This window comes from Lepidochelys kempii, chromosome 6 (assembly GCF_965140285.1).
Source record: "Lepidochelys kempii isolate rLepKem1 chromosome 6, rLepKem1.hap1, whole genome shotgun sequence".
Classification (NCBI taxonomy): Eukaryota; Metazoa; Chordata; order Testudines; family Cheloniidae; genus Lepidochelys; species Lepidochelys kempii.
The window spans coordinates 131,980,109-132,002,690 of record NC_136385.1 but is presented as its reverse complement, the minus strand read 5'-3'; the positions used below and the strand labels follow the sequence as shown (position 1 = coordinate 132,002,690).

At 47.0% G+C, this 22,582-nt stretch overlaps 1 protein-coding gene and 1 long non-coding RNA gene across 12 annotated transcripts in view; one reads left to right on the top strand and one right to left on the bottom strand.

Moving 5' to 3' along the window:
- The first annotated feature begins 3,093 nt into the window (after nucleotides 1-3,093).
- The window catches only part of PRPF39 (pre-mRNA processing factor 39), a 36,643-nt gene continuing 17,154 nt past the window's right edge, over nucleotides 3,094-22,582 (top strand). Inside the window, exons 1-6 of one of the 11 annotated variants that reach the window (XM_073350274.2) lie at nucleotides 3,096-3,181; nucleotides 4,966-5,020; nucleotides 10,725-11,082; nucleotides 12,322-12,447; nucleotides 13,096-13,214; nucleotides 13,727-13,894. In XM_073350274.2, the coding sequence (XP_073206375.1) occupies nucleotides 10,759-11,082; nucleotides 12,322-12,447; nucleotides 13,096-13,214; nucleotides 13,727-13,894 (737 nt within the window). In that variant the 5' untranslated portion in view covers nucleotides 3,096-3,181; nucleotides 4,966-5,020; nucleotides 10,725-10,758. Of the gene's footprint in view, nucleotides 3,227-4,401; nucleotides 4,509-4,942; nucleotides 5,021-10,724; nucleotides 11,083-12,321; nucleotides 12,966-13,095; nucleotides 13,215-13,726; nucleotides 13,895-22,582 lie in introns of those variants that run through there. The other 10 variants (XM_073350272.2, XM_073350273.2, XM_073350271.2 and 7 more) reach the window with 10 other exon arrangements.
- Nucleotides 10,690-18,089, bottom strand: LOC140913569 (uncharacterized). Its single transcript, XR_012159629.2, has 2 exons — nucleotides 14,625-18,089; nucleotides 10,690-11,546 (listed from the first exon to the last, which is right to left on the bottom strand). It is a non-coding gene; the product is annotated as an uncharacterized LOC140913569 (long non-coding RNA).

Sequence of the window (22,582 nt, the reverse complement as noted above, 5' to 3'; positions counted from 1 at the left end):
CGTGTGACATGATGATGTTTCACTCAAAAACTCTCTCCCTTTGTTGGATGCAAAAACAAAATCATTTATGGACAACTAAACATACAACAAAGACTAGTGTTATCTGTAAAGTTCTGGTTTACACTGGGTATCATGAGAGGATGAATGTTACCATGAAGCAAGGTTCTGTTTCATGGGCAAATAGTGCTAAAAAGTTAAGATGGTTAAAAGTGTAAAACTGTATTTTCCGCCTCAAATTGTGAGCTCAAGGAAACCGTACAAATAGTTCTTTTGTGTCCACTTCAGTTACAGATATAGCTGGAGCTAAATTAAGTGTGGAAAATTAGTTGTAGATATTATTTCTGACAGGATTTTCATTCCCTACCTTTAGCTCCTTAGCACAAGCCTCTCAGCTCTTAATGAATGTTTACTTCCAAGGGGAGTGGGAGCAGGGAAGAGTATGAGCCTACTGCCAGTTGTACATACAGCCATCTGAATGTTCCTTTAACTGCTATTAGTATTTGCATTGTAGCAGCTAGGGTCCCCAGTCACCGATGGGGGCTCATTGTTAGGTACTGTACAGAAACAACAAAAATGATGGGGTCTGAATTAGCTGTTACCACTCAAGAGAGAGATCTTGGAGTCACTGTGGACAGTTCTCTGAAAACATACACTGACTGTGCAGCGGCAGTCAAAAAAGCAAACAATGTTGGGAATCATTAGGAAAGGGATAAATAAGTCAGAGTATCATAATGACTCTTTATAAATCCCTAGTATGCCCACATCTTGAATACTGCGTGCAGATCTGGTTGCCTCATCTCAAAAGATATATTAAAATTGGAAAAAGGTTCAGAAAAAGGCAACAAAAATTATTAGGGATATGGAACAGCTGCCCTATGAGGAGAGATTAATAAGACTGGGACTTTTCATCTAGGAAAAGAGACAACTAAGGGGGAATATGATAGAGGTCTATAAAATCATGACGTGTGGAGAAAGTTAAATAAGGAAGCATTATTTACTCCTTCTCATAACACAGGAACTAGGGGTCACCAGATGAAATAAATAGGCAGCAAGTCTAAAACAAATGAAAGGCAGTATTTCTTCACACAATGCACAGTCAACTTGTGGAACTCAATGCCAAGGTATGCTGTGAAGGCCAAGACTAAACCAGTGTTCAAAAAAGAACTAGATAAGCTCATGGAGGATAGGTCCATCAATGGCTATTAGCCAGGATGAGCAGGGATGCAAAACCAAGCTCGGAAGTGCCCCTAGCCTCTGTTTGTTAGGGAACAGGGGCCATGATCACTTGATTACCTGTTCTGTTCATTCCCTATGAAGTACCTGGCATTGGCCACTGTCGGAAGACAGGTTACTGGGCTAAATGGATCATTGATCTGACTCAGTATGGCTATTCTTATGTTCTTAAAAATGCAGTCCCTGCCCCAAGGGGCTTACAACCTAAGTATAAGAAAGATGACAACTTGATGGGGAGAGTACAGGCAAACAATGAGACTACTGGTCAGCATGACAAACAGTGGGTACAGCTCCCTGGCCGTGTGGAAGGCTTACTACTACTGTTGCCTGGTTTTCACAGGTTTATCAGCAGACTACAGTAGTTGAGTGTTTTCTCACAAACCCTTGCTCCATATGACTGCAGAACACAGGTGGAAGGGCAGTGGAAGTGTGGGCACTTCAGGGGCCCTGGTGGAAGCGGGCCCAGGGTTGGGGCGACCTAGTGGTAGTGGAGCCAAGGACTTGTGGGGGAGGGAGCTGGGGGGAGCAGGGCTGTGGGGAGCAGGGGCCAGGGCCATGGGGGGAGCTAGTGGGAAAGCGGGGCCCAGGGCCGTGAGGGAGCTGGCAAGAGGCTGAGGGGAGTGGGCGTGGGGGGCTGGCGGGAGCGGGGCCCAAGGCCATGGGGGGGGGCGGGGAGGGAGCGGGCGGGGGGCTGAGGGGTGCGGGGCCGGGGGCTGGCGGGAGCGGGGCCCAAGGCCAGGGGGGGCTGAGGGGAGCGGGGCGCAAGGCCTGGGGGGTGCTGAGGGGTGCGGGGCCGGGGGCTGGCGGGAGCGGGGCCCAAGGCCAGGGGGGGCTGAGGGGAGCGGGGCCCAAGGCCTGGGGGGGGCTGAGGGGTGCGGGGCCGGGGGCTGGCGGGAGCGGGGCCCAAGGCCAGGGGGGCTGAGGGGAGCGGGGCCCAAGGCCTGGCGGGGGCTGAGGGGTGCGGGGCCGGGGACTGGCGGGAGCGGGGCCCAAGGCCATGGGGGGGGGCCGGGCGGGGGCTGAGGGGAGCGGGGCCGGGGGCTGGCGGGAGCGGGGCCCAAGGCCAGGGGGGGCTGAGGGGAGCGGGGCCCAAGGCCTGGGGGGTGCTGAGGGGTGCGGGGCCGGGGACTGGCGGGAGCGGGGCCCAAGGCCATGGGGGGGGGGCCGGGCGGGGGCTGAGGGGAGCGGGGCCGGGGGCTGGCGGGAGCGGGCGGGGGGCTGAGGGGAGCGGGGCCCAAGACCATGGGCGGGGGGCTGAGGGGAGCGGGGCCGGGGGCTGGCGGGAGCGGGGCCGGGGGCTGGCGGGAGCGGGCGGGGGGCTGAGGGGAGCGGGGCCCAAGGCCAGGGGGGGCTGAGGGGAGCGGGGCCCAAGGCCTGGGGGGTGCTGAGGGGTGCGGGGCCGGGGACTGGCGGGAGCGGGGCCCAAGGCCATGGGGGGGGGCCGGGCGGGGGCTGAGGGGAGCGGGGCCGGGGGCTGGCGGGAGCGGGCGGGGGGCTGAGGGGAGCGGGGCCCAAGACCATGGGCGGGGGGCTGAGGGGAGCGGGGCCGGGGGCTGGCGGGAGCGGGGCCTTGGGGGGGGAGCGGGGGGGGCCGCCCTGGCGTCAGGCGACACGTCGGCCCCCGCTGGCTCGGCACGTGGCGCACCACCGCCGCTGAGCCCGGCCAGCGGGAGGGGTGGAGCCAATACCCAAGCCCCGCGCTGGCATGGCGCATGCGCACAGCAAAGGTCGAGGGCGCTGGCGCGTGCCTTCTATGGGAAAGGCGACGGGCACCCGCTGTCTGTGGCCTTTGGCGCATGCGTAGCGATTCTCCGTCGCCTTTCGGGGTTGTGGCGCCTGCGCAGGCACGTTTCGGAAGGGCTGGCACGCATGCGTAGTGCGCGCTCCCGCAGGGTCTGGCAGAGGCGGTGCGGCCGCAGGAGGCCTATGGCACAGAACCTCGCGCCGGGTCAGTGCCGGGCTGGGGCGCGCGGGAGCAGCTCCGCAGCGCGGTGTGAGCCTCGGCCGGGGCGCGCGTGGGCAGCGGGGCGGGCAGCGGGGCGCGCGCCTGGGGGACGCGGGGGGACTGCGGGGAGGCAGGGCGCCTGGGGAATGGGGGGGGAATTGAGGAGGAGTGGGGGGAGGTCCTGCGAAACGGGGGGGGCGTAGTGGGGGGCGGGGCGCCTGGGGAATGGGGGGGGGGGATTGAGGAGGACCGGGGGAGGAGTAACGGGGGGCGGGGCGCCTGGGGAATGGGGGGGGAATTGAGGAGGAGTGGGGGGAGGTCCTGCGAAACGGGGGGGGCGTAGTGGGGGGCGGGGCGCCTGGGGAGTGGGGGGGGGATTGAGGAGGACCGGGGGAGGAGTAACGGGGGGCGGGGCGCCTGGGGAATGGGGTATGTCTGTGGAAGTGGGGGGGTGCCTGGGGAATGGGGGGACTTTGTGGGGGGCGCCTGCGGAATGGGGGGGGGTGTAGCGGGGGACGGGGCGCCTGGGTAATGGGGGGGATTGAGGAGGACCAGGGGGAGGTCCTGTGAAACAGGGGGGGCGTAGCGGGGGGTGGGGCGCCTGAGGAATGGGGTATGTCTGTGGAAGCGGGGGGGGGCGCCTGGGGAATGGGGGGGAATTGAGGAGGACTGGGGGGGAGGTTCTGCGAAACGGGGGGGCGTAGCGGGGGGCGGGGCGCCTGGAGAATGGGGGGGAATTGAGGGCTGGGGGGTTTCTGTGGAACTGGGGGGGCGCCTGGGGAATGGGTCGCATCGGAAGGGGGACTTTGTGGGGGGGGGTGCCTGCTGAATGGGGGGGAATTGAGGAGGACCGAGGCGTCTGTGGAACTGGGGGGAGGCCCTGCTGAATCAGGGAGGAGTAGTGGGGGCGGGGCGCCTGGGCAATGGGGGGCAGCGGAGGGGGGACTTTGTGGGGGGCGCCTGGGGAATGGGGGGCAGTGGAGGGGGGACTTTGTGGGGGGCGCCTGGGGAATGGGGGGCAGTGGAGGGGGGACTTTGTGGGGGGCGCCTGGGGAATGGGGGGCAGTGGAGGGGGGACTTTGTGGGGGGCGCCTGGGGAATGGGGGGCAGTGGAGGGGGGACTTTGTGGGGGGCGCCTGGGGAATGGGGGGCAGTGGAGGGGGGACTTTGGGGGAACGGCGGGAGGGCGGCAAAATTTACTGACTCTCTGTGCCGCATCAGACAATCTTCCCAAGTTGGAGAGCTGGGATGGGCCTGCCAGGACTCAGGGCTTCTGTCCCCTGGAGGCATCTGTCGGGGCCCTGCTCCTGCTGAAGCCCAAGGCTGGCAGGTGGGCCCCACAGGCGGAAGCCTCAAGATCCCCTTCCCCACCACTCTGGTGCAAGGCAGAGATCCGGAGCTCCCGTGCTCTCCACTCTGCTCCCCGCGGCCCCCTCCCCGCCCCCAAAAGCTGCAGAATGGGGAGGCGGGGGGCTCTGCCAGCCACACTTAAACTGTAAAAGAGCTGCGTGTGGCTCAGGAGCTGCAGTTTGGTCACCCCTGTTATATACCATACTCGTGTAACCGCTTACAAACATTTAAGGTGTTTTGGTTTTTTTGAGTTTGCTAAGATTGTGTATTCAAGCTCCAACTGGTAACGTCTGTTTCCCTTCAACAATATAGTCTGTACTGTACTGACAGTTCACAGTGTTACTTTTTCATTATGTGTTGGAAAGGAGTGGTCAAACATTCAACTTCCCCTTGAAATTCCACTTTGATTTTCAGTGACGTTTTTTAACTTATCACAGTACTGAATGGATATCTTCAAGAGGCCTAAGAAATATTATGAATATTCTGCATACGGTAAATAACTTTGTGTGTGTTTTGAGGTTGAATTAATCCCAGAGAAACGTTTAATAAGTGATATTGTGTAGGACCTACAGTGTGTTTTAGTCCACTCTAGATCAGCATGTGCAGTAATTTTTCACTTCATCAACAAATTCTATTTGTGTAGCTTTTTGACGTTCTTAATAATATTGGTAAACAAATTTTCTCCTTAAACAGAGGGAAAATGTTACTGTATGGAAGAAGAAATAATTAGTATAGAGATTGTATTTGCATTCTTGCAGGGTGGAGATTCTTTAAAAAATACATGAATGAGATCAGTTTTAAAGCTGCTTAAAATTATTGAATTTTGCAAGTGGGTTTTATTTCTCTTAAAATGGCATTTTTAGTTCCAAAGTCAACAGCTTCTCAATAGTAACTGGTACCACATGGCGACAGAAGCATGGAGACCATGTGTGAGGAAAAGGCACATCTCTGGAACTCCCCCCCCCCCCCCCAAAAAAAAAATCTGCTTCCAGAACGCATGTATTCTAGGATTTTGGTGTTCTAATGCAGCAGCACTGATTATGTTGAATGTTTTAAAGGAAAACTACAGTGTAATAGTCTAATTGCTGTGTAATTTCAAGGAGTAAGTTTTAGTCTAAAATATGTTGGACACTAGATATTAATTACTCAAAACCAGATTCTGATGAGTTGTTTGAGCTGTTCTGGTGATGATGTAGCCATATATCAGCTCAAATGGTGCACAGTAGTGAATCTCATCACCAAATCCAAGAGGAGAATCCTTATGCCCTATATATTTATTGGCTTCCTCTCCCTCCCTGTGAGCTCCACATCCTCCACAGAGGATGATCTGTCACTACCAAAACTTGAGCTCCTACTCTGCTCCTAAGCCACTGCTCTGCCCCAGCACTTGTCTACTCTTGTTTTGCAAGTTAAAAATAAAATGGCTAGTAGATTTTAAGCACTTATAAAAGAATATGATGGCTTAGTTCACTACTTCTATTTTTTAAAACAAGTTAATATTGCAGTTGAAATTGTGAAATCACTCGAGTATGCTATATATTGGCAAAATGGAAACTTAGTAATCAGTCTCTTAATAGATTGACCATCTTCTACCAAAGTCTTTTATACTGTAATAGATATGGTATAGTATGCTGTGCAGTGTAGTAATGGAATTTTACAAAACTATTTATATCGTACAAATGCTGCATTTTTTCTCAAAGGTTTTTTACATTATAATATGTGCCCTTTTTGATGCCAGGGACCTTTATGATTGAGAATTTTACAAATATGTGTATTTCAAGCTATTTGGAAAATGTTACTGAAGTAATGCTTTCCTAGACCATTATGTGAATAAAGTGGTAATCCTGAGTACCCTTACTAATAACCCCTAACCAGCAAGCTGGTTTGCAACACTGTAGAAAGAGAGGGAGTGACCACTACAGTTAAGCATGCTTACGTTGCAGCCTTTACCCCTTGTTTTTCCAAGATTAGGCAAAAATGGTGTAAGAGTGAAAAATACTTTTCCAATTTAAAAATAAAACAAAGCCAAAAACAAAAAAACCCACATGTGAACATTGTGGATATTCTATTGCTTGAAATACCCTGAAAGCAAGTTGAAAGTGAAACTTAGCATGGAGTTATCATCCTTACTTGGAAATGCCTTCATTCTGGAGAGAATTGATTGAGTTATGAACCTTTGACAATCACATGCAATACACCTTTTGGGGTGCAGTTTGCTCAAAGACTCTTTTCTCAGAAACTTAGGGCTGACTGAGAGTTTACATTAACCCAGTGCTTTTCCCTTGCACTCTTGTCCAGCAGTCTGTCTGGGCCTTTGCTTGATGCTTCTGGTATCAAGGTCTTTTCCAGCAGGACACAAAAGCCTGGCTATAATTCATTCAGCCAGCCTGTCTGTAATTTGCAGTTCTCCAGTATGGTCAATGGCAAGGGCAGATAGGGCTTGACCTCTGTAACCACCTGGGTGTGATTACTGTGACCTCAATTTAAAATACAGGCCTTTTGAAAGGGGCATGGAGGGTAAGGGCTGAAATGTTTTTCTGGAGTATTATGAAAAAAAGCTGTCCGCTCCATGCTCTTAACTGTCTCTACTACAAGACTGTATGGTAGTCCCTCCCAGAGATAATTTCACTCCTTTTAAAATTTACTGACATGCTAATGCTTGTAGACAAAATACACAAGGTGAAGGATACATGCAGTCTTTTACAGACAAGAGAAACAAGGGGCTTTAAAATGAAAAATACAGTTATCTTATACTAAGAGTCATAAGTATTGTGGCTGGGTATCAGGCCCAGTCAGTAATGCAGTGATCTATATGTGGCAGACTTTTGCTTATACTGTATTCACCATAGACAGAATCATTGTAAATATCGTCAGGTTTAGACATACTCATTTGACAGTTCCACTGAACACCGTTCAGAGGATCCAAAAAGCAGCCCTTTTCTGGTATGCCGTGTATCAACCATGTCAGCCTTTTCACACTACTCCGCAGTCGGATTTGTGTTGGTGCTTTCTGGAAAATTTGGGCAGCTGTCTCACACAGTCTCAGCTGCTGGTGCCAGAGACACAGGACTCTGTTTTCTTCACTGGTGCAGTTTGCTTTCTGTCTAGGCTTTTTCTGTTGTACTTCTCAACATGGTATCTGAGCATTTACTTATTGAATTGAATACACAGTTTTTTGTTTCTCCCTCCCAAGTCACAGGAATTCTAGGTTCAAGAAGTGGGTTTTAGATTTCATTTTGAATGTGCTGAGGGTGGCTGGAATATTCTCCCACAGAAAGGGACCTGAGAGGTGGTAGGACTTGCCAGCCCAGTTGTATGTATGTTGACAGTCCTATCTGGAACTTGGTTACATCTGCAGTTGGTACTCCCTTGCTGATAAATCAGCTGGAAACGTATAGCTGCAGTTTTAGGAACAACGTGTTAATTTTTGTTACAGCCTGGCTACAAACTCAAGGTCGGTCTACACTACAGATTTATGTCAGTATAACTGTCGCTCAGGGGTATGGAAATCCGCACCCCTGAGTGATGCAGATATATTAAGAACGCCTGGTGCAGACAGCTTTATGTTGACAGGAGGGCTTCTCCTGTTGACATAGCTACTGACTCTTGGGGAGGTGGAGTATCTATGCCAACGGGAGAGACTCTCCCGTTGGCATAGGTAGCATCTTCACTAAGTGCTGTATGTGTAGATAAGCCCACAGTTAAAATTTGTAGACTGATTTTCCCCCTCCACCCCCAATACTTTAGACCTAGGAAGTCTAGGAGCATCACCTCCTGATTGCAGGTTTTGGAGTCATGTTTGTTACCATCAAGCTGGTAGAAAATCTACAGCTGCTTTGAAGGATTGGGCATGGATTGTGCATGTGAAGGAAGGAAAGGTCCCTCAGGCTGAAAAGATAGGTATAGAAAACCGAGCCTGGACAATATCCGGAGTTCCTACCTTAGACGAGAGCCATATTAGTTAGTTTCTTGCCATATTAGTTAGTTTCTTGTTGAGGATGAGGTAGCATAGGAGAGAATGCATCTGTTTTAATTGAAAAGAGGAATACTCCTTGAGTGGGGTATGTTTCCAGTGGGGTCCTGCGGGGATCAGATCTTGACCCCCTGGCTGTTTAACATTTTTATCAGTGACCTGAAAGAAAACATAAAACCATCACTAAAAGTTCTCAGAAGACACAAAAAGTGGGGGAGTGGTATATAATGAAGTTCTGGTGCCCATGGTTCAACAAAGATGTTGATAAATTGGAGAGGGTTCAGAGAAGAGCCATGATGATAATGGAAGGTTTAGAAAAGATGCCTTTTAGTGATAGACTCAAGGAGCTCAATCTGTTTAGCTTAACAGAGAGAAGGTTAAAGGATGGCTTGATTAATCTGTAAGTATGTACATGGGAAACCCATTTAATAATGGGTTTTTCATTCTAGCAGAGAAAGGTATAACAATCTAATGCCTGATGTTGAAGCTAGACAAAGGCATAAATTCTTAATGGTGAGAGTAATTAAGAAACAATTTACCAAGAGTTGATGTGGATTCTTCATCACTGTGAATTTTTAAATCAAGATTGGCTGTTTTTCTAAAAGATCAGCTCTAGGAATTATTTTGGGGCAGTTCTCTGGTCTGTGTTATACAGGAGGTCAGACTAGGTGATTGCAATGGTCCCTCCCGGCCTTGGAATCTATGAAACTCTAGTGATAAAGTCCATTATTACTAGGGAGCTGATTGGGTTCTTCTGACTTTGGACTGATCTCCCGTTGGGTTCAGAGAAAGATAAATGCGGGATCCTTGAGATCTAGACCTCTCTTGTAAGGGGCTTGGATGCAGCAGAGACAGAGCAGCAAGCAAAGATGCAGCATGCTGCTTAGTTGTGCCAGGCAAGTGTCTGGTGTGGGCTGGTTTGGGCCGCTTCACTTGGCGGGAATATCAAGGACGCAGAGTGGGAGGACGGATGAATCTCTCCTGGAGGACTAGGGAGAAGCTTCTGTCTTGTGAATTTTGCCTGGAAGAAAGTCTGTGTGGCAGGGTCTGGACCGAATCTTTTTTGCGACCCTATGTTGTTTGATCCTGTCTAGCCAGCTTCAGGCCTGACGGAATGTGTTGCTGATGGTGGTAATTTTTTTCTTGGGGAAATCATAGTTTGAGCTAATTCATCTAGAAGTTACAGTTGATGATATACTTTGGGGTGTAACTGGAATATAGTATTCTGTATTAACTAGCAGTAGTAAATTGACTTAAACAGATATTTTATACAGGGTAAAATACCTCAACCTCTTACAAGGAAATTGCAGTGGTTGGTTCTAATACCTGGATCACTACATGGGATATTTACAAAAGATGTTGCAGCTGACTCTCCCCAAAAGTCTAGAAATACCCATCACTGTCAGTGTTTCTGTAAATATGAATGGTGCTAGTGAGTGTGGAAAGTCTAAGTTTGTGACCAAGCAGATGAATGTGTGAGGCATTTAGGAGGCTTTCTCAGATGGTTGAAAGTAAACTGTTCAAGTATAACTAGAGAGACAAGGTGAGTAAGGTAATATCTTTTATTGGACTAACTTCTGTTGGTGAGAAAGACGTCTTTCGAGCTTACACAGAGCTCTTCTTCAGCTTAGCTCTGTGTGAGCTTGAAAACTTCTTTCTCGCCAACAGAAGTTTGTCCAGTAAAAGATAGGTGAGGTAATATCTTGTCTCTAATATTCTGGGACCAACATAGTTACCACACTTCATTCAAGTATAATTCTTTATCTAACTTGGATTAATTCATGGCCAGTCATGTTGCACAGCTAGAGATTGTTCCATTGTTGGTTAAAATCCTTTTTGTTTCTGAAGGCTGCAGGCTTCTGTGAACTTTCTTCTTTGGTTTTACATAGCAGTACAGAAGAGTCAGATTAAATCAGTTAATTTAAAAAATACTGGATGCACCTGAGAACACAGTTGCCAGCTCTTTTACTTGCAGTGAGATACTGAGCATTCCTTTTCATTTCATCAGAGGCAACATAGCAGTTTATTGGTTATTTAATAATGTTTTACTGCTAAAAGAGGATATGTTCTTACAAGCAAATGGAACTGATTATAAATCTTCTTCCTGTAGTTCAGTTGAATTACATGGAATGTTTTGCTACACCAAGTAGGACAATTTAAAAATTGACAGCTAAATTGTACTGGCATCTGGAAGATGGTAACCTTTAATCTGTATTTCCACAGGATATCATTCAACAGAACAACATTAACAGCAGCTATGCAGAACTCAGATCATACAGAGGATGACTGTAACCTAAGTAATGACAACACAGTCAACAGCACTGACGCAGCAGGAGAGCAGCTTACGGACTTCAGTACAGAGATTATGAGTGTCACAGAGATGGAACAGTCTCCCGATAGCTCTCCTGATGTAAATGAGGAGACCACACAAGAGAGTGGAATACCAAATATTCACAGTTTACACACGACTGATGTTGAGGCTCATTTCCCTCCTGAATATGAGAAGTTCTGGAAAGTGGTAGAGGAGAATCCCCAGGATTTCACAGGCTGGGTATATCTGCTGCAGTACGTAGAGCAGGAGGTTAGTACATCTTTTTCCCCAAAATGCATAGAAGGATGAATTAAGGCATTGTCTTCTGATTGCAGTCTTGAATTTAAAGTTGTATTTCGGTCCCTAGCAAATATTGTTTCAAGACAGTGGTTTTGGATTTCTACTGTGCTACTGGGCCGTGTTCTTTCTTAAGGGTATAAGCTCTGACTTCAGTTCTCAAATCTCTGTGCTTTATGCATGTTGAATTCTAGCCCCTTAAAAAAGGAGACATAAGAAAGGCCATTTTGGGTCAGACCAGTGGTCCATCTAGCACAGTATCCTGTCTCTTGACAGTGGGTAAGGCCAGATGCTTCAGATGGAATGAACAGAACAGGACAGTTATTGAGTGATCCAGCCCTGACTTCTTCAGTCATGGGTTAGGGACAATCAGAGCATGGGAACACTGCAGCTCTGGCCAATTTTCATGGCCAGTTGTGATTGTACCATGTCCTCAACTAGTTGAAAGGAAAGAATAAAGATGATTAAGTCTTGAGAGCACTAATATTGTGAAACTTTCTAATTAGATTTTTAAAATAGCGTTGTTATGTCTTGTAAAATCCTTTTAAAGAGCAGCTCCACCTAGCTACAAAGACATACTCATTTTACTTGCATTACAATCAAGCTAGTAGATGAATATTGCTTGTCCAGCACTTAGCACTCAGATAATGATTTACACCCACCTTCTAAGTGTTACTGCTGATGCAGGTTGTAATGCAGACATCAGATACTAACAGATAATGGCTTTTTCTCAGTCTGTTTATAAAAGTTCAAATGCTAGCCTAGTTTTGTGTGAAACTTTTTGTTTCCATGGCTTGATGAGTTATATAGATGTCGTTGTCTATAGAATCACTGAAAACCTGGAGCCCTTCTGACAGCTAGTTGAGGTCTGGAACATCTGTCTAAAGAATCAAGTGCAGTGGCTGAGGTGAAAAGAAGCAGGTTCTGACTGAAGATGCTAGCAGAGTAGTGTGGGAATACTTAAGCTGTGCCTGCTTGCATCTTTGTAGACCTGTAACTTAAGTTAGCTTAGGTCTTAGTGTTGTAATTATTTGTGCTCATGTATATTCAAAGTTATTTATAAAACTACTGAAAAGCACGTGCTATTACGACATGGCTTTCTATGTTTGAATTGGAATGGTGCCCTCCATGTAAGTTTCAAATAACTAGAGAAGAGCATGAATTCTTTCTCTTAAGAATTTAAGTTATAGTTTTGTTGTATATTTCTTACAGAACCACTTGCTGGCTGCCAGGAAAGCATTTGACAGATTTTTCACACATTATCCATATTGCTATGGATATTGGAAAAAGTATGCAGACCTTGAAAAGCGACATGACAACATTAAACAGTCTGATGAGGTACGTTGGTAGCTGGATATAGCTATCACCATTTGGTCCTGTAAGCCAAATGATGACTAAACCACTGCAAGTCATTTTGGCTGCCAGTACCTACCATATATGGTCAGATTTATAGGGATTTTGTTTGCATTTGTCACTTTTTTTGTGGCATTTGTAGCTAATATTTTCTCTCTTTGTTGGCAGGTGCGTTAAACCTCTACAGTTTGTCAAGCTTTGCAGTGCAAGCCTCTGTATTACACTGCAGCTTAACAAGTAGGGCAGGGCTTTTCTGTCACTTACATTTATTTCTCATTTTCAAAACAATATAGTTGGTTTGCTGGTCACAATTGCTACATCTTATTGCATTTTTGGTCAGACGCTGTCAATGATGCTCTAATGGGTCTGTGCCCTATGGTCTGTACCCCAAAGCCTGCCCACACAACCTGGTCAGAATGCAGGGACCGCTGCGCTTTGAAGATCAAGACTCTGCACGTGGAGATCAGAACATTGCCATGTTCTATCCAACCTCCACCCAAATGGTAATGGTAGATTATTTAAACAAAATTCCAGTAATTAGTATTTCTAAGGTTCACCGGATAACACAGTGTTGCCTCTCTCTTAGGACGCTATTAAATATTTGAAGTACAGTTTATGATGTTCTCTTCATAGGTGTATCGGAGAGGGCTACAGGCAATACCTCTTAGTGTTGATCTTTGGATACATTATATAAACTTCTTAAAAGAGACCCTGGATCCTGTTGACCCTGAAACTAATAATACTGTAAGAGGGTAAGTTGGTTGTGTTTATATTAAAAAAAAAAAGGGAAGAAACACATGAACACAGTTGTAAATGATATGTAGCTACAAGAAAAGGTAAAAATCTTTAGACATTCAAGCAAAGCTGAAATAGCATCTAGCTGCATCGATGTCTCCATTTTTGTCTGATAAAATAGTTCCATTCACTCCTCAGAGCCTTGTGACTAAGCTCTTAGAGAGAAACTCCTCGTGGGTTTTTAGTGGTTTGATTTCTTGTTTATGGCTTAGTTTTATGTTGCCCTTATTCCTTTTATTGTGAAAATATTAGGAAAAATCACTGTAGAGCTGCTTATTAAAAAGGTCTTATATTTATCATATATCTAGAGAACATATTTGGTAACATGCATTGTTTGAATCCCCGAAAGAATACAGTAAAAGCTAAATAGAACATTCAGAGGCTCTTACAAAAAAATCCACCTAATTCTTCTTGCTACTTGAATAGTTGAGGTACTACATTCAGAAATGGCTGTTAAACATTTTTTCAGAGCCTATGAACATGCGGTCTTAGCTGCAGGGACAGATTTCCGCTCTGACAGACTATGGGAAATGTATATAAATTGGGAAAATGAACAGGGCAACCTACGAGAAGTTACAGCTATATATGATCGTATCTTGGGGATTCCAACACAGCTCTATAGCCATCACTTCCAGAGGTAAGGACAACTTAAAGCCTTGGTTAACTTCCTACTATTAACTCTGCTAAATAGGCATAAATATAAATAAATGTTTAATATTTTTGTAAAACTCAAAATTGTTCAATCCAAACAGGAACTTAGGAAGTTATTACACTTAAGCTAGTAATAAAAATGATTGGCTCTCCAAAAAAAACAAACCCTCCTTCTGGGTAAACTTCACTACTTAATTATAAGCAAATACATTTGTGTAGTGTCTTACTCTACCATCTATGTTTTAATAACCTACATTGTAGTTCTTACGTTGATACTATGAGTGCACTGTTTCACATGCTAGCATTTCTTTAAATAAATAAAACTAGGGCTAATAGAAAACTGGAGACTGAAAACGTTTTCACCTTCATTAAGAATGGGCAGAGACTTCTCTTTAGGGGGCCATGGAAGTGATCTCTGGAGCAGCAAGACCTCAAACTGATGCAAAATGTACAACACAATAATATGTAATAAATGACAGAATGTATTTAAATCAGCATTGCCTGGAGCTGCAAACCAACTGAGAGTTGTTTTGCAGACTGAGATCTTTTTATTCTTTTGAGCACTGAAGCAAAGTTTAGGAACTGGTCTCCAGAGAAAAACCAAAAATGTCAAAATTCACAAATTGGCCTATGACCAACTTTTCTGTAAAAAGGAAAGTGTGGGAATTGTTAGCAGGAAGAAAAATGTGGTGAACTTAGAAAAGGATGCATCTTACCAGAAAGTTTTGTTGTTCAGCTTCTAATTCCATATCCTGCTGCAATACTCAGATGAACTGTTTTGTACCATAAACTAATTAAAGAAAAATACTTTATTCAGTTTTAATTAAACATTAAAAACCAGAAACCCTAGTTAAGAGGTACAGCAGTCTTCCTAATAGTTTATAAAGAAGTTTTTTATTAGGAATTCCCAAGCAAGTGGTCATTCTCTGAGAATTAACATCCCATGCCATCCTATTCACTGAGCAGGTAGCCTTTTCCCACCACAGTTTGCAAAGGTATTCAGTTACAAGCCACTCCTTAATGTTTGCCCTTCATGGTACTTGAACCTTTTGAAACAGGAAGCTGCTTTGCACACTTGGTAGATATTACCTATGTATTATGTACACTGTGAGAAGTCGCATCTCCAGCAGAGGTCTAGGTTCTTAAACCATCCGCTTGTGCTAATAATCAGTTCTTCTTCGAGTGGTGTCCCTGTGGGTGCTCTGCTTTTAGATGTTGTTGCACCCCTGTGCTCATAGCCAGAGATGTACGGTAGCAGTGCCCCGGTTGGGCCGCACATGCACAGTCCCCGTCTCGCGCTTCTTCAGGCGGTTAGCTGGTGCTGTACAACCAACTCCCCCGCTTCCCTCCTCCACCCCCAGTTCCTTCTCTGCTGCCGTTGGCTCAAGTCGGAGCACTCAGCAGCGCCTCACAGCTAGAAATAATTCTTTTTCCTGTCCCTTTCGTAGTAGTTCTTAGTTAGAATACAGTAGACTTTTTTCCCCTTCTTACCTTATCCCTGTCCTTTAAAAATAAATAAATAAAAATTTTTCCTCATAGGACCATAAATTTTCAGTCTGCCTTATCACAGCAGCACTATACTTTTATATCTCTCCGCATCACTGAGAGAATAAGCTCCCTCAGGGGCATGCCTGGCTCCCCAAGTTTTAAACGCTGCACTACCTGCCAGCTTTCAATACCCCTCTCAGACAGACACTCTCAATGCATCTGCTGTCTTGGTGAGGGACATGTACCGTGAAAGTGCTTGTACTGTCTAAACTTGAAAGCTCGCATGAGAGAGGCAAGGGATTTACAGCTAAAGCTTCTCCTTATGGAGAAATCTCTTCGCCCGGCGTCTGAGCCTGAGGTACGAACACCTCCTGGCCAGAAATCGCTGACTGGCACCTTGGACAAAGGCCCTTCTTTCAGGGGAAAAGATCCTGAACAACCTGTCAAGAGGGCAGCAAAGAAACTGGGCACCCTGTCCCCGATTCCAGAGTAGGCCAAGAAAAGGCACTCCAATAGCGGCCAGATGCTCTCAGTACCGACCGCACTGGCCATCTCAACAGCTGACGGACCACGTCCCAACGGTACTAAGAAACCCAGAGCTCCAAAGCAGTCGAGCTCTGCCACAGGCGTTAAGGGGAAAGTGAAACCCCGTGCCACGGCACCAACAACAGCAAGCAAGCCATCAGCACCAAGCATTCCTGCACTAATGCTGCCACCTACTGCTGGTACTAGGCGCACCAACCACACAGCTGCGCCGATAAGCTCACTCCAGCACACGGTACTGAGCTCCACCATCCCACTGGTACTGAGACCAGACACGTGTCAGCAGTTCCTGTGCCACACAGAATTATCTCTCTCATCGGTACCACAGTCTCCTCAGCACCAACGGTACCACGGTATATGCGGTACTAAGCCAACTCAGCTCTCCACAGTTTTCAATGCAATCCTCTAGTGAGGAGGACGATGGAGAGGAGGATATTGGACACTCGCCACAGCTTTCCTCTCCCCTGGCTACTCCTGCTGCACAGTTCCCACCAAGCATAGGCTTTCCTGTAAATTTTACAAACCAACCCTGGTTGGGCCAACCATGGATGCCCACCATGCCCTTCCAACTGCAGTGGCCATTTTGCTGGCTCCATACTCACAGCAGCAACAACAGGGAGTACCCAACACTCTGCCCTTAACCACCCTTATTGCCATCAAAGGCACCTTCTGCTGTCTCCAAACACGGGGCCCAAGAACAGGAGTAATTCTCGGACCCAGACAAACCAGCTGACATAACAATTTTCATCTTCCTCCCCAGATGACATAATTATGCCCCACCACAGCAGACGATTGCAAGCAGTTCCAGGATCTCTACAAGCAAGTGGCCACTTCCCTAGATATCTCCCTGGAAGAGGTCCAGGAATCTCGCCACAAGCTAGTGGACGTACTTCACACATCCACTTCATCCAGAGTCGCCCTTTCCATTAATGATGTGATTATGGACCCTGTGAAGTTGTTCAGGCAACCCTAGCATTGATTCTACCTATCTGTAAAAGGTCTGATAAGAAGTATTACATGCCAGCCAAGGACACTGAATTCCTTTTCTCACATCCAGCGCCCGAATTCATTCGTTGTTGACGTGGTGAATGAATGGGGTAAACTACAATACTATAGAAATACCCCGTATGATAAAGACTGGAAACGGCTCGACCTATTTGGCCGCAAAGCATACTCTGCTGCGACATTACAGGAGTCCAGGAGAGCTGGCTGTATTTCAAGGAATCCCTGTTGAGGTTACAGGGACAAACCATCCCGATGAGTCGAAAGAATAGTAAATATGGCAGGCGACCAGCTTGGCTTAATAGTGAAATCCTAGCAGATCTTAAACATAAAGAAGCTTACAAGAAGTGTAAGGTTGGACATATGACCAGGGAAGAGTATAAAAATATTGCTCGGGCATGTAGGAATGATATCAGGAGGGCCAAATCGCACCTGGAGCTGCAGCTAGCAAGAGATGTCAAGAGTAACAAGAAGGGTTTCTTCAGGTATGTTGGCAACAAGAAGAAAGCCAAGGAAAGTGTGGGCCCCTTACTGAATGAGGGAGGAAACCTAGTGACAGAGGATGTGGAAAAAGCTAATGTACTCAATGATTTTTTTTTGCCTCTGTTTTCACTAACAAGGTCAGCTCCCAGACTGCTGCGCGGGGCATCACAAAATGGGGAAGAGATGGCCGGCCCTCTGTGGAGATAGAGGTGATTAGGGACTATTTAGAAAAGCTGGACGTGCACAAGTCCATGGGGCCGGACGAGTTGCATCCGAGAGTGCTGAAGAAATTGGCGGCTGTGATTGCAGAGCCATTGGCCATTATCTTTGAAAACTCGTGGCGAACCGGGGAAGTCCTGGATGACTGGAAAAAGGCTAATGTAGTGCCAATCTTTAAAAAAGGGAAGGAGGAGGATCCTGGGAACTACAGGCCAGTCAGCCTCACCTCAGTCCCTGGAAAAATCATGGAGCAGGTCCTCAAAGAATCAATCCTGATGCACTTGCATGAGAGGAAAGTGATCAGGAACAGCCAGCATGGATTCACCAAGGGAAGGTCATGCCTGACTAATCTAATCGCCTTTTATGATGAGATTACTGGTTCTGTGGATGAAGGGAAAGCAGTGGATGTATTGTTTCTTGACTTTAGCAAAGCTTTTGACACGGTCTCCCACAGTATTCTTGTCAGCAAGTTAAGGAAGTATGGGCTGGATGAATGCATTATAAGGTGGGTAGAAAGCTGGCTAGATTGTCGGGCTCAACGGGTAGTGATCAATGGCTCCATGTCTAGTTGGCAGCCGGTATCAAGTGGAGTGCCCCAAGGGTCGGTCCTGGGGCCGGTTTTGTTCAATATCTTCATAAATGATCTGGAGGATGGTGTGGATTGCACTCTCAGCAAATTTGCGGATGATACTAAACTGGGAGGAGTGGTAGATACGCTGGAGGGGAGGGATAGGATACAGAGGGACCTAGACAAATTGGAGGATTGGGCCAAAAGAAATCTGATGAGGTTCAATAAGGACAAGTGCAGGGTCCTGCACTTAGGACGGAAGAACCCAATGCACAGCTACAGACTAGGGACCGAATGGCTAGGCAGCAGTTCTGCGGAAAAGGACCTAGGGGTGACAGTGGACGAGAAGCTGGATATGAGTCAGCAGTGTGCCCTTGTTGCCAAGAAGGCCAATGGCATTTTGGGATGTATAAGTAGGGGCATAGCGAGCAGATCGAGGGACGTGATCGTTCCCCTCTATTCGACATTGGTGAGGCCTCATCTGGAGTACTGTGTCCAGTTTTGGGCCCCACACTACAAGAAGGATGTGAATAAATTGGAGAGAGTCCAGCGAAGGGCAACAAAAATGATTAGGGGACTGGAACACATGAGTTATGAGGAGAGGCTGAGGGAGCTGGGATTGTTTAGCCTGCAGAAGAGAAGAATGAGGGGGGATTTGATAGCTGCTTTCAACTACCTGAAAGGGGGTTCCAAAGAGGATGGCTCTAGACTGTTCTCAATGGTAGCAGATGACAGAACGAGGAGTAATGGTCTCAAGTTGCAGTGGGGGAGGTTTAGATTGGATATTAGGAAAAACTTTTTCACCAAGAGGGTGGTGAAACACTGGAATGCGTTACCTAGGGACGTGGTAGAATCTCCTTCCTTAGAGGTGTTTAAGGTCAGGCTTGACAAAGCCCTGGCTGGGATGATTTAACTGGGAATTGGTCCTGCTTCGAGCAGGGGGTTGGACTAGATGACCTTCAGGGGTCCCTTCCAACCCTGATATTCTATGATTACAATTGAGAATTGCCAACTATGAAGCCCTACTGGCAAAATATGATCACAATAATTATGAAAGTCTCTCGGAATTTATAAACTTTATTCCAGATGACAAAAAGGATCAATACAAAGCACTCGTCATAGAGGGCCAACTTATCACCAGAACATTACTCCAAGCTGCCCTTGATTCCACTGATTCTGAAGCAAGATCCATAGCAACAGCAGTCGTTATGAGGAGAGCCTCCTGGCTTCATCTATCCGGTTTCCCAAAGCCGATGTAGTCCACCATAGAAGACTTGCCTTCGAAGGTGCCATACTCTTTGTGGACAGAATGGACATTGCATACCCTGAAAGACTCAAGGGCCACCTTGCAGTGTCTTGTTCCCAGGTGTGTGGATGCCCAGAGATGGCAGACCACTTACCAAACTCCTCAACAGTTCCAACCCCCTCAGTATACTTAGTGGAATAGGTATTATGACCAACAGGGGTGGAAACAGAAAGCTTTGAGGAGAAGACAATCCGCTTCCTCTATTACTAACTCTCAGCCATCAACTGCTAGACAACAGATTTGAAGCCTTGGTCGAGGGCTCGAGAATCCCATCTTTCTCAATGCTGGCACCATCTGTCAATGGCAAAATTTTTGGAGATCGCCTACTTCTCCATTCTGCCCCATCTGGTAGTCCCTCAGCACGATAGATGGGTATTAGAAATCATCAAAACTGGTTACTCCATCCTCCTTACCTGCAAACCCCCTACCCATCCCTGTTCAGGGACCCCTCTCACGAACATCTACTGCGGGAAGAGGTGAACCATCTCATATCCCTGGGAGCAGTAGAACCCGTACCGACAGAGTACGATTAGATTAGTCAGGCATGACCTTCCCTTGGTGAATCCATGCTGGCTGTTCCTTGATACCGGCTGCCAACTAGACTTCCCACTACTTTCTCTCACAGAATAAAACAGGAGGTTGGACACCTATGTAGATTTACGGCAACTAAACAAGCTTGTAAAAACACAGAGATTCAAAATGGTCACACTAGGCACCATAATCCCAGCATTAGAGAGGGTGGACTTGTTCTCAGCCTTCGATCTACAGGACGCATATTTTCATATATCGATCCATCCCTCACATCGGAAATTCCTGCAGTTCACAATAGCACAGGATCACTTTCAGTACTAAGTTCTACCATTCGGCCTTCCCACTGCACTGCGAGTATTTTCCAAAGTACTCGCTGTAGTAGCGGCCTACATACGCAGACAGGGAATAATGATATTCCCATACTTGGATGATTGCCTGCTGAAAGCACCAGTACTGCAGCCAGCCATATGTTCCACCCAACGTACAATACATCTCTTTATCTCCTTAGGACTTCAAATAAACTTACAAAAGTCCACCCTAACACCTGTCCAGTGCCTGGAATTCATTGGAGTGGACCTCGATTCCCTCAGAGCAACTGCCTCTCCCAACAAAACACTTTCTGACTCTTAACCGCCTTAAACTTAACAGTGCAGAACAGCTTGCAGGTGTCTGCCAGAACTTGCCTGCAACTCCTAGGCCACATGGCTGCCATGACCTTCGTCGTCCAACATGCAAGGCTACACGTGCGGTGCCTTCAAGCCTGGTTACGGACAAATTGTGCTCTCCGCAGGCACAGCATAAACAAACTCCTCACTATGCCGAATGCAGTCAAGGATTCCCTGCTATGGTGGACCAATCCGGCCAGTGTCTGCAGGGTGTGCAGTTTCACCATCACCACAGATGCATCCTTCCTGGGCTGGGGGACACATCTCGAAGCACATTCTATACAGGCCCACTGGTCTCCAGCAGAGTCCCAGCTTCATATCAACCTGCTGGAACTCCCAAGCGGTTCAAAATGCCTGTTCTCATTTCCTACCACTAATCCAAAACAAAACGGTAGAGATCCTCGCGAACAATGTAGCCACCATGTTTTACATAAACAGACGAGGAGTGCAGTCACACTCCCTAATGTACAGAAGCCATGCATCTTTGGCATGGTGCATCAAAAACAATGTCCATGTTATAGCTTTGTACCTTCCTGGCTTCCAGAATAACACAGTAGATACCTTGAGCAGGAAGTTTTATTAAGACCACGAATGGGAGCTGAACACACGGGTCATCAAAGATATTTTCCGGATGTGGAGGTTCCCAAAGATAGACCTCTTTGCAACTGCACACAACTCCAAATGCCCCCAGTTCTACTCCAGAACAGGACTCCGTCGACACTCTCTGGGTGATGTCTTCCTCATCAAGTGGAACGCCCCCCTCCTGTATGCCTTTCCCTCCCACCCCCCTCCTAGCCCGTGTACTCCGCAAGATAAAGCAAGATGGATCCAGAGTGATCCTCATAGCTCCCACATGGACATGACAAACTTGGTACCCTTACCTTCTCCACATGTCGGTCTGTCCCCCACGCATGCTCCTGCTTCTGCCTCGACTTCTGTTGCAGGATGTAGAGAGCATCGTCCATCCATATCCTCAAAGTCTGGTTACTACATGGTTCTCAGGATCTGAAATGACATGTTCCACAGAAGTTCAAAACGTATTATTAAACAGCTGTAGGGCAACTACCCGACACACCTACAGACATAAGTGGAAACTATTCGAATCATGGTACCAACGCAAACAGATGGCACCTGTGTCAGCCTCCTTACCTCTTATTTTAGACTACCTACTGGAACTTAACTGGGACTTTCCATGAGTTCCACCCTTGTACACCTGTTGGCCATCATGACATTTCATCATAAAGTCAACAGATTCTCTATTTTCATGCATCCCATCACTAAACCCCTCTTAAATGGTCTCTCCAACTCCCATCTGGAAGTGAGAAAACCCACCCCACCATGGGACCTCAACCTAGTCCTCCATGCCTTCACTGAGCCCCCTTTCGAGCCTTTAGCTACAAGCTCCTTACTACACCTGTCTGTGAAGGTTGCATTTCTAGTGGTCATTACGTCGGCCAGGCAGATTGGAAAACTAGCTGCTTTCATGAGGGATCCACCCTATATGATCTTTTTTTAAAGATAAAGTATCTTCAGACCCCATCCTAAGCTTTTGCCTAAGGTGGCTTCATCGTTTCACCTTAACCAGCCTATATACTTACCTACATTTTTTCCAAAACCACTTACAGACAGTAGACAATCCAGAGTACGCTACTTGGACGTCTGCAGGGCTCTCGCCTTTTATGTTGATAGAATAAAATCTTTTAGCAAATCTCCAAAATTATTCATTTCTATCACCGAATGCTGTAAAGAGCACGCCATTTCCAACGACGCCTATTCAAATGGATATCAGACTGCATCAAACTCTTTATCTCCAGTATAAATAACAACCCCCTACTGGGATCCGTATGCGTTCTACGAGGAGTCTTTCAA